The 11,363-nt window shown below is 37.9% G+C and overlaps 1 protein-coding gene across 10 annotated transcripts in view; it reads left to right on the top strand.

The window, feature by feature from the left end:
- Nucleotides 1–902: 902 nt before the first annotated feature.
- The window catches only part of lrch1 (leucine-rich repeats and calponin homology (CH) domain containing 1), a 106,588-nt gene continuing 96,127 nt past the window's right edge, over nt 903–11,363 (top strand). For 8 of the 10 annotated variants that reach the window (XM_024286080.2, XM_036209583.1, XM_024286077.2 and 5 more), the window contains exon 1: nt 903–1,285. In XM_024286080.2, coding sequence (XP_024141848.1) covers nt 1,060–1,285 — 226 coding nt within the window. In that variant the 5' untranslated portion in view covers nt 903–1,059. The remainder of the gene's footprint in view (nt 1,286–11,363) is intronic. The other 2 variants (XM_024286082.2, XM_024286079.2) reach the window with 1 other exon arrangement.

Raw genomic sequence — 11,363 nt, 5'->3', positions numbered from 1 at the left:
TCAAGAGAATAAAGTCATAAAATTTAAAGTGAACAAGAATAAAGACCTAACATTGTGAAAAAAGTCAAAGTTTATTAAAAATAAAGTTGTAAAATTATTGTAAAAAACTTTTAATTTTATAGGGAATATGTCACTTTTTTTCTTGTATTTTGGTTTCTTTTTCCATCAAATAATGAATACAACCACAGCAGAGGACTCCATGCTACTTTTCGCCTGGGGCCCCAGGTGACCAAATACTAATTTTCCCCCATAATTTACAAATAATTTATTAAAAATAACACAATGAGATTTTCTGGATTGTTTTTCTCATTTTGTTCGTCCTCTGTGTAAGTGGGAGAACTTGCAGCATTGTGTGTGTGCTACATGTTTCATTAATTTACATCGAAGCACCGACTTCCTTCTCTTTCCAGCAGAGGACGCCCTTTACCAAGTTCAGACTAATTTTGGATCCACTGCGCAGCCGCATTAAATTGAAAGATGTTGTAAAGCCACAAATGTAGTTAAGTGAAACCGGAAACACATGAGATTTCAGCCTCGATTATTGTTTTTTGGCGTAACATCAAACGCAGACTATGATGCTACACCAAGAACATCAAGCTTAGAAACAGCAAACGCTATATCACACAATTTGTATTTTCATTGGGTCAGTTTTTATGTATTATATAGTATTATTTTGATGTTATGTATTGTTACTAATAAATATATAAATAAATACATCCATAATAAATAAACATCTAAATCAAGAACATTGCACAAAAATTATTAAAGCATTTTTGGACTATTTTTTATCTTAGAAAAATTCAGCCCAATATTTCATTTTTACATAAAAAAACTGTTTGTGATCTGGCGTTTTATTTTGAAAGTCAGGCGCCGTGTAGCAGCTCTCGCGCTCGTGACGCTTGACGCACGCGCAGACAGAGCAAAGCCGCGGCGGCGACAATCGTGTTGGATCGTGGCGAGCCTGGAAGTCGGTGCCCCGCCGCTCGCTCGCCCGCACGCGCGCTCAGCCTCGCTCTTCCTCTCGGATCTAACTGCCGACGGACGGACAGGAGGAGAATCATGGCGACGTTGGGACCGGAGTCGGCTCGTCTTCCTCTCGCCCAGCTCGCCGCTCCTCCGTCGATTCAGACCCACATCTGCGGCGCTAACCCGCCTCCCAACCGCGGCTTGGAGCGGGCTCTGGAGGAGGCGGCGGCCAGCGGGGTCCTCAACCTCAGCTGCCGGAAAATGAAGGAGTTCCCCCGCACGGCTGTTAACCACGACCTGAGCGATACCGTGGATGCAGGTGAGCACGGCCGCCCCGCGGCGACTCCTGCTGGGCTTGTGGAGCGGGGGGGTGGCGTGACCGTTATTTACACGGAAAGCGCACGTGCTGCTTTTGTGTGATCAGCTGAGTGTTGGGATGCGCAGGGAGCATCCTCGCGGATCCCTGCTCTGCAGCCCCAGAACCCCCACAGGCGGAGTGAAAGTGGGCAGTGGCGCGGTGACCGGGGATCTGAGTGGGCCCTCGGTGGAAATCCCCGCCACTTCCTTTGGGTCCACGCGCGCGTGGAGCAAAACAGAAACTCACGCGGCTGTGTTGTGTTTACAAGAATGTGGAGTGACGTGTCTGCAGAGGCTAAAGATGCACATCAGGGTTTACCTCAGCCTCAGGTGTGTCACCTGTGTGAGGTCCACCTGGAGGAGATCTGTGAGGAGAATGCGGAGGTCAGTCAGCTTCCTCATTCCTGTGAGGTCACACCTGCTGGGTCAGTTTTTGCTCAAGGGTTCAGTGGATAGTTTTTCTCTTACAAGCCATATTTTACTACCATACAGACAATGAATCACGTTTAAAAAAGAATATTATTTATAGCTTTGTAATTGGTTAATCTGAAATCAGAGACACTAAATTGGTAAAATGACAACAAAGGTCTTTGAAATAATAAAAAAACCCCATTGATTTTACTGACATTACTGACTAAATTAACATATTTATAAACTCAAAGGTATGAATTTTCCAAACTTTTCAAAGAAGCATTTGTTTTAAAGTAAGCATTTGTGGTCTAAAGCACAGTTTTTGCTCATTCTCTCTTCCTCTGGAATAAGCTGTAATCCTATAGCGTGATCGCCACCTAGTGTCCAAACTGAAACGTCCTCCAGGAGAAGCAGAACAATGTTTCCAATGTTAATGATCTGAACATTTTAGTTAGAACTTCTCCTTTAGAGAATCCATGTAACACTGGATGATATTAACAATCTCATTATTTCACTGATACATTTACAGGATGTGAACTGGATCAGATTAATATAAATATATCATAGATTATTGTATTTCTAAACAAATGTGTAAACTCATAATTGAATTGAAGAACCGAAAGAATTGACAAAAATTGGAATTGAATCGATCAGGCTCTTGTGAATCGAATCGGCTATGGAAACAACAATAGACACCCAGCTCTAATGTATTTCCTGCACTTAAAATCCTTCATGTTTTTCTAAAAATGATCCAGAGTTTCTTATATATGGATTCATCCTGGTTCTGTTACTGATGTTGAGACAGTTTTGTAAGGTACAAGTCGCTGTGTCAAAATTAAAGTATGTTCTTCTGAGTTGCTAACAAGATCGGGTGTTATTGTGAAAATGCTAACACAGCTAACGTGTAGCGGTGTCTGACAATGTTTTTTTTCTTTTTGTGATATTAATATGGTTTCGAGTTTGCAAGTCACAGTAACGTTTGTTTTAGCAGTGTCAGTCTGTTATTGTTAAGTGTTGCAAGGATGGTTGGGTGTTTTGAATAAGCTAATGTGGCTAACATTTAGCATGTTACAAACAGGTTGTAGAGTAACTGTCTGACTGACGGACGTATCTCTGACGCTTTTGCCTCACTTATTTCTCCTTATAGTTTGGTGTCTCTTATATATGATAGAAGTTTAGAAAGAGAACATTCATTAATGATCCTGTGCCCTACAGTGGGGAAATAGGTTAAGTGGTTTTCAATGGGGGATCTCAGTCCATTCGTATACAGTCAATGGGAAGGACATCTGGACTTTTAGGGACAAACTCATCTTTTCTCTGTTTTGGAGACAAAAACAAAAATTCAAGCAGCATTCCCACGAACACTGTCGGTGTTCACTCAGACTGAAAGGGTTTACTGCGCTTCAGCCTCTAACTTTGTTTATGGCTGCTTTGAAAGATATGTGGCTTACATAACTGCAGTGGAGGACTTAAACTAACACAAGCCGAGAGTGGGAACGCTCGAGGAGACACTGGAGAAGTGAAGGAAGATGAACTGATAATGTAGCACATATTTGACCTGCACTGATTAATTATGCTTATGTTGCTTGTAAATCTTTATAATATGAATGCTTCAGATCTGCTTTTGTCATTGTAATGATAGAAACTTTTGCTGTTTTTAATCTTTTTCTAATGCCATCTCACAAATCCTCAGGAGAGCAGAAACTATCAAGTTTGTTCATGAGTTTAGCTTTAAGTAGCTAAATGCTTTATTGACATGTGTCCTTCTTTTTTTCTTTAGCTATTTTCACGTTTATTGACATCAGACATAATAAGGACTTTCCACCTTCAATTAGCCGCCCTAACGAATTAAGCCTTGATTTTTATTGAAAAATCAGAACTTATGTCATTTCCTGTCCTTTGCTTATCTCTGTGCTCCACTGGACGGTCTCTGTGCAATCCCATGATAGCTTACTTGCAAGAATTCACTTGCAAGTAAGCTTGAACCATTGGACGCCAAACGAAACTGCAATCAAAGAACTGAACACCAGAGCTCGTTCGGTTCAGTGTATTTGTGGATCTCTGTGTTTTGCTGAAAGTTGTGGTTACTAAGCTCCAGGACTACTTCTACACATCGTCCTGATAAAATGGGTGTTTAGCGTCGTAAAGTATATTGAATCTCTCCATCTTCTGAATTATCCGTCGTCAGTGGGGCAATAACATCTTGGTGCAGTGCACAATGTTTGCTTCACTGTGATGGTTGTAGAAAACGCTTATTTTAAAGTGTTGCAGAAGTACATTTTGACAGTGGAAGTCTTTATTTTTAGCCCTGCAGGCTATAAAGCACCCAAGTTTGGTTGCACTCCAACCAAGCTTGAGTACTGGCGTTCATCGTTTGTCAGACGCAGTAATGATATGTCTGGTGTTGATAGTCAGACTGATTAAAACAGGAAACAGTTTACCCGTGTCTAACATGATGCTGGTGTAAAGCTGTGCTGTGAATTGTGGGTAAATGAGTTCACCATGCGTGGAGGAACTCCGGCCTCAGAGATCGAGTCGTTTTGCTTATGGGTATAAAAAGAGTTCACAAAAATAACTTGTATTTCATAGATGATTTCTTTTAGTGTTCCAAAGATAATATATGATCATGTACTGTATTTTCCAGAGTATAAGTAGCAAGAGCGAAAAATGTCTCATCATGAAGAAGAAAACCATATATAAGTCACTCTGGAGTAAAAGTCGCACTTTTGGTAGAAAAGTGTGACGTTTCAGAGCAAATCTGCCAAGCCCAGCATAGCTTAAAAAATTAAATAAAAACAAGAACACTAATCTTTTTATCCGTTTAAGAAAAATATCAAAGTTTAAGAGGAAAACGATCTGATTCTCTTCCATGTTTGTTTTGGATGACACTTCTTCTGCTGCTGTCAGGAGCAAATACTTAAACGTAGATGCAGCTCCCTCTAGTGGTTGTTAGAGGAAACAACCGCTAAAAGACAACTGATGTTTACTGGGAAAATAACAAATATATGAGCCTGTTTATGTCTTTAAAAAAACACACAAAAAAGTCACCCCTGGCTAAACTATGAAAAAAAAAAAACCTGCGACTTATACTCTGGAAAATACGGTATATGGATATAGTTTACTCTGAACGGTTTAAGAAAATCATAGTATGGCCCGTTTTCAAGTCAAGGATATAATTCTGATTGGCTGATTGTTTTATCTTTAGCATGTGAAGCATTAGCTTAGAGAACAGGCGTGGGTTTGAGGTTGATCTCATAGCTAAAGTTTTAGCTAGCATCTTGACTCAGACCGCCTCAAACCAATCGCTGCTTTTGATGATCTCTGGTACCAACATGGTGACTGAATAAACCTTGGAGCGTGAAGTAAGCCTGAAAACTCTGTTTCTCTACTTTGAGAAATCCAAACAAAGTTTCAGCAGGAGCTCAGAACAGAATCTTCAGCCGGAATTTTCTGGACTTCACTTCATGGACAAATTAGTTGGGAAAAGACTTGGCTTCCTCCAAACAAATATATTGTAAACAATGAAGTGAAAGAGGTTTCATTCATGGTCATTCATAGGTTTTATCTAACAAATCACTGTATTCAAAAGCTAAAAGAGAAATTGATAAAAACTGTTCATTCTGTTGTCAATTTAAAAAAACTTTGATTCAAATGTTTTGGACTTGCATTCACACTGAAATAATTTGGGACAAACTGACAAATCTGATAAAAACTAACATTTATCCACATTTTACTCTAACAAGGAAAAACATCTTATTTGGTTTCTTTAATTATGAAGCTTTCGTCTCAATTTTATTTAATAAATCTCCTGATTTTGTTAACAAGGTACTATATTCACAAAACTAAATTTAATAAAAAATCTCCCTTTTTTAATTTATTGGCCGAAATCAGATTTTACATGCAGTCTATTTCCCCAGTACAAACAAAAGAGTAATTAAAGCATGTCGTCTTGCTCAGCATTATAATTTATAAATCATTTAATTATACTTCTGTGTCCCCTCTATGTTCTTTGTTATTTACTGTATGTCATTTATTTTTTCAATATAAAAAAGGTAAGCCATTTTCTAGGTGTGATGTCACACTCAGTCCAGTTCTCATATACAGTCAGGAGTAATTCCTCTCATATTTATCACAAGCTAGAGATATTTATAACATTTTGGATGAACTATAAATTTTATTTTTGCATTTTGTGTTCGCTATGACATCTTTTTATGTTTGAAGAAAATTGCTAAACAGCTATTCAGTGTTATTGGACACATTGAAATGGATGTTTTGGTCTAAAGCAAAGCAAAGGAAAAAGAAAAAAAAATCAATAATAAAAAACTATTTTTTAAAGTAAGGATTACTTAATTAGTTCTAGTTAATTTAGATTAGTTTGTTTATAAATTAATGTCTGAGGTTCACATAGATGATAATAAACTATGTAGGTTTTTACACCCTGTTGACCTGAAGACGTCTTGTTTGTTCAACTCTACCTCCAGAATGAACAGATTTTATATGGAAAGCAAAACTTTAGTAAAAAGTTTGATCTTTTATGAGTTAAAAGCACATATTATCCTATGCTGCTTATATTGGTTACTAGCTGTCCAGAGCTGCACTGAGATGATCATGTTTGGCACAGAGCAGCTTTTATTTTGAAAATAAGTTATTTAAGCTTCTGTCAAAAAAAAAAAAATCACATTTTGGGAAATGCTAGGTTCTTTTTATATTTTTGCTTTTGTTTGTGCCAAAAAAATAAATAGACATAATTCATATTTATTATTTTTTAAAAAGAAGATCATTAATGCAAATCCAAATTTCTTAAAGGCTAAAGTAAGACTATGTGGCTCCTTCTTGGTTTTGATCAGTAGAAAAAGAGCCCAAATGGTTCTTTTACTGTTAAATGTTGCCGTCCTCTGGTCTAGAAACTAGTGTGGTCTGGACTTTTTAATAAATGGTGTTGGAAAAAATTACTTTTAAACCTCTGACCTTCTTGTCCTTAAACCCTTTACTTCTTTGCTTCCTTAACAATCCTTCAGGTTTTCTTACTCCTAAGAGCCATGAGATAACTATCAATGGAGCAGATTCATATCTTTATATTGAAGAGCAGTTTTTTTTTTTTTTTTTTTACTGTTTATTCTTTTGCTTCCTTTGTGATTTTATCTCAAGTTTATCCTTCACCAGTCTAAACCCGCTGGACTTTTCAGACAGCAGAGCATTTCACTTTTCCCTTATTGTCTGTTTCCACAACAACCACACTGGGCTTCTCAGAAATCAGCCAGTGCAGAATACTTTCAAAATGGGCAGAAATCATGTTTGCTTGTCATATATTCATAGACCACTTGAATTAAACACAAGTAAAAGCTGCAAAACGTCAAATAATGTAATGGAAGTTATTTCTAAGCTCCATCTTTTTACTTCCTGACCTGTATTCCTACGTTGGACAGAAATCTGGTGATCTGCTCTCCTGATGTGTTCCAGTCTTAGCTAAGCCTCAGCAGACGCTTTCCTGTTGCTATAGTTCAATTCCTTGCTTCTCTTTACAACCCTGACCTTTGTACAGTGCAGTATGCTCAGTGAGCTGCTCACCACGCTCTTCATTTGGACTGATATCATGAGGGCTGCTATTTACCACCCCAGATTGCTGAACTCGTCTCCTTCTGCCGTTGCAGTCAGCATTGTTTTTCAGGTGCTGCACATGAAAACATTACAAACAAACTGTGGGTTTGATGACCGCATTATGTTGGTGGAGTGGGAGTTCTTGCTTGTGGCCTTTGTTTCTTTATATAAACAGTTTCAGAAATAATACACTGTAGAGTTTTGGAAGTTTGTCAAACTTGGAAAGAGTAACTTGTCTGGTTGTGTTAACGTCCCATTAGAAAGAGTTACCTCACACTCAGGGTTCTGTTGAGGCTGCAGGGCAGAGTCTAACACGCTAGTCTAATAAAACTGACAGAAAACGATGACTTCATCATCATTAGTTACAGTCAGTTTATGGTGCATAAACACTGATATTTACATCGTTTGCTTCCTGGAGTGTATCTGTGTCTCAGTACCACAACGAGGCACAGATACACTCTGGTTCTTGATGATATACTTGTTTAGTGTGACATTGGTTTGGTAGTATTGTACAGAGTACTGGCTTTTTCACACTAGTTCTTGGTTCGTGTTGCTACATCCTCCTCAATCCCCTAATGCAGTCATTGAACCTCTTGTGGCTAACATTAGCAAACATCTAACTTGTGCTTCCTGTTGTAAAACCTTCCATCCACTGAGAATATGAGCCTGCTTATTCTTTTCTAGTAGATCTGTTGCTTTTTTATCCAAAAAAGAATGTCACTTTTCAAAATTATCAAGACTGTATATTTTTTATTATTTGTGTCTCATGGCCTGAAATTAAAGAAAAACTACTAGCTGGATTAACCGTTGTGCTTGCTCTCTTATGGGGTCCAGATGACCCACCCTTATATTGATGTGTGATCCCTGCCATGGCAAAGGTGGACAGGATTTTATGTCTGCCACAGACACCAGTAAAGATAAAAAATCTTTGTAAAAAACAGTTCAGTGTGCTGTCTTGTGGACACCCCACTTTTAATATAAACATGACTAGGATAAGGGTTACATGTGTCTGACACCCAAACACTGAAGTGTGTGTGGGTTTGAGGGTGCATTTACATCGGCAGGTTTGATTTTTACTAGGGCTGGGAATCACTGGGTACCTTATGATATGATGCGATACATTGCTCACAATGTCGGTGATATTGTGATAAATGGTAAAAATCGTCTCTTCTAATAACTCACATTATATAGAAGAACACCTATTTTTTGGGAAAATATAACCCCATTTATTTTTTAGTTTGAACACAGTCATAATAAACAACTTGTGTCTTATTTTGTGCAACAAATAATAGACACTTTTGTACAAACCAGTACCACTATGTCTTTGACAAGCATTGACACTAATTTCATTTGAATTATCTGTAAAATTCAGTGCTAACAAAAGTCAACATGAACAGCAGTGTCTCTACTTAGTGCAAAATTGTTGTAAACAACAGAGCAAAAATTAAATAATTCAAGTAGCTGCCAGACATATTGGTGCGCCCCCTATCAACCTCCAAAGGAATGTCTCACCAAAGGATGACGAATATAACATTTTACAGCCTCTTCAAATGAAAATAAAGATTGTTACTTGGTGAGAACTCATCAAGAATCAATCGCAGGACTAAATTTCACAATATATCGCAATTTCAATATTTTGGCACACCCCTAATTTTGAGTACGGGTTGTTTCCTCGGATTGTGCGGTTCGTTTGGCAGGTGAAAGGTCACCTAAACTCAAATGTGAATCAACCATGTGGTCCCTGTTTCCCTTTGAGAGGGAAGGTCTCCTTTGAGTTAACGGTGGACTAATGCTGAACTAAAGGGACTAAATGACAATGAATTATGTCTAGAGGAAAAAAGCAGTCATTGAAACTGCAAAAGTGGTAATCACAAGTTTGAAAATATCTATTTAGGTAAATTTAGTGTAGGAGGGAAGTGCAGACATTTACTATAGTGTGATAACCAGAGAACCAGAGGAGCTGGACTTTTTTGTGCTTTTGATCTATGTCCTGATCAGGCAACACTGCCTTCAAGTGAACAGTGTTGGTATGTGTTTCCAGGCAGTTGAGTCCACTTCTGTCTTTGGCTCTGTTTTAGAGTGTTGAGTGGGAAATGAAACAAGACCAAGATATGACATTTGTTAGCATTCAGTGGTTAGTTGAACTAAGTCCATAGAACTGTTTTAAGCGTGAAGGCCACTGAAGTGGCACAAGAGACGGAAACTAATATGCTAGTGAACAAAGCTGATGGTTGACAGTGGCTCTCTCAGTGGTTAACTATCATATGGTCAAATGGACCAACAGCCTCCCATGAATCATGGTGGAAGAGAAAGAACACAGCACGCTCACATCTGAAGTTCAGCTTTCTTTCTTTAGCAGGGGCAGACACTCCACACTTGTGCAGAAACCTAAACAGCACAGGAGGAGCCGCGCAAGTCTCAACCTGCACTCGAGCACAAAGTAGAGCTTGTTTCATACCAATTTTATCTGTCTCAGTATTTGTTTGGAAGATCTTAAAAGATTTTCCACGATGAAAAGAGAATATCACACCAATACAAAACTGCTGTTTTGGACTATTTTTGCTCAGTCCACACTCTATTTTCAAGGAGTATCAGCACGTTGAGTTCCGAGAGCAAGAAGACCTTTATGTCATTAGATGTGTGCAGATTTCTTCACCCTGTTTACTGTCTTCAGTTGACTTTGAATGTTTAAAAGTAACAAGTAGTAGTTCTACGTTTATGTTATTGAAACAGGTGTTTTTTTCTCATGTCTTCATGCTGGTTTTAATTGAAGACAAAGAAGGACTTTGGTATTGTGTGGTAAAATCAGATGACATCTCCCATGTTTTTATGTTGTGGGGTTTGAAAGAATTGTTTTTGTCTAATAGCGTTTTGTGTGTAGATAGATTATGCCATTTATCGGGTTGTACTTTCTCTCACTAGCCTTACTAGATCCCATTAATCAGAATGCTGTAACCCATGTTTTTACATGAGAATTTCTGCATTTTTGAATTAAAATACTACTTGCAGTCTGACAAAAAGGTTTAGTAAAATTGTATAAAGTAATCACAATATTTGTTTTTAATGTCTTCAACAACTTTGTGCATTTTAACCTTTTTTATTTTATTTTGTAGAACACCTTTTACAGTATAACTAGATGTATGGCATTACCTGCAACTAGTGTAAACTGAATGTGGCAGCTGAAGATGCTAGAGCTGATACCTGAAGATGCTGAAACTGATGGATGAAAATGTTGAAGCTGAAAGCTTGTTAAAATATTAGCTAAATGCCAAATTAACCGGATAAACAAATAACTGGAAAAATGTCTGATATTGCCAAAACAGCATATTGTTAAATATTAGCTAAACTTCAAATTAGCTTGAAAAACTAGATAAATGTCTAAATTAGCCAAAACAGCTAGCATAATGCTAAAATGTTAGCAAAACAACAAATTATCCTAAAAAAATGGAAAAAAAATCTACTCTTGCCAATATGTTGGCATATTGCTAAAATATAATAACCAAGTCAGCAGTTTTGTATGCATATTGCTAAAATATTAGCTAAAGTCCAAATCAGCTTGAAAAACTGGAAAAATGTCTAAGTTTGAACACAACCTTTGCTTACATAACTGCTGACTTGGTTATTATTGTCGGTTCTTTCATTTCATTTTTTGTTAGGTTTTTAGATCTGTGCTGGTTTCTGTGTGTGTAGTTTCATGTTCTCCTCATGCATGCTGAGGTTTTCATTGGTTGGTCCGTACCTGTCCTCCATAGTGTGTGTGTGTGTGTGATTCTTTGTGTCTGCATGAGGGGGACTGCTGATCCGTTCAGAATGGATCTGTGATCTGTGGTAGCTGTAATGGACTCGTCTGTTTCTCCCACCCTCTGTGTCTCTTCAATGGAAGGTCTATTGGATTTGAAATGAGCTATAAAGTTTAGAACAAAGAACCCAGAGGAAATCGGGAGTCAGCAAGTGGACAAAAAACAGGGATCTACTTTTTATAAGTCAAACATTACACGCACTGTATGAATGAGAGGGATTGAAACAGACGT

Source organism: Oryzias melastigma, linkage group LG21, assembly GCF_002922805.2.
Source record: "Oryzias melastigma strain HK-1 linkage group LG21, ASM292280v2, whole genome shotgun sequence".
In the NCBI taxonomy this organism is placed as follows: domain Eukaryota; kingdom Metazoa; phylum Chordata; class Actinopteri; order Beloniformes; family Adrianichthyidae; genus Oryzias; species Oryzias melastigma.
The sequence above is the reverse complement of the archived record's forward strand: the minus strand, read 5'-3'. Positions and strand labels throughout refer to the sequence as shown.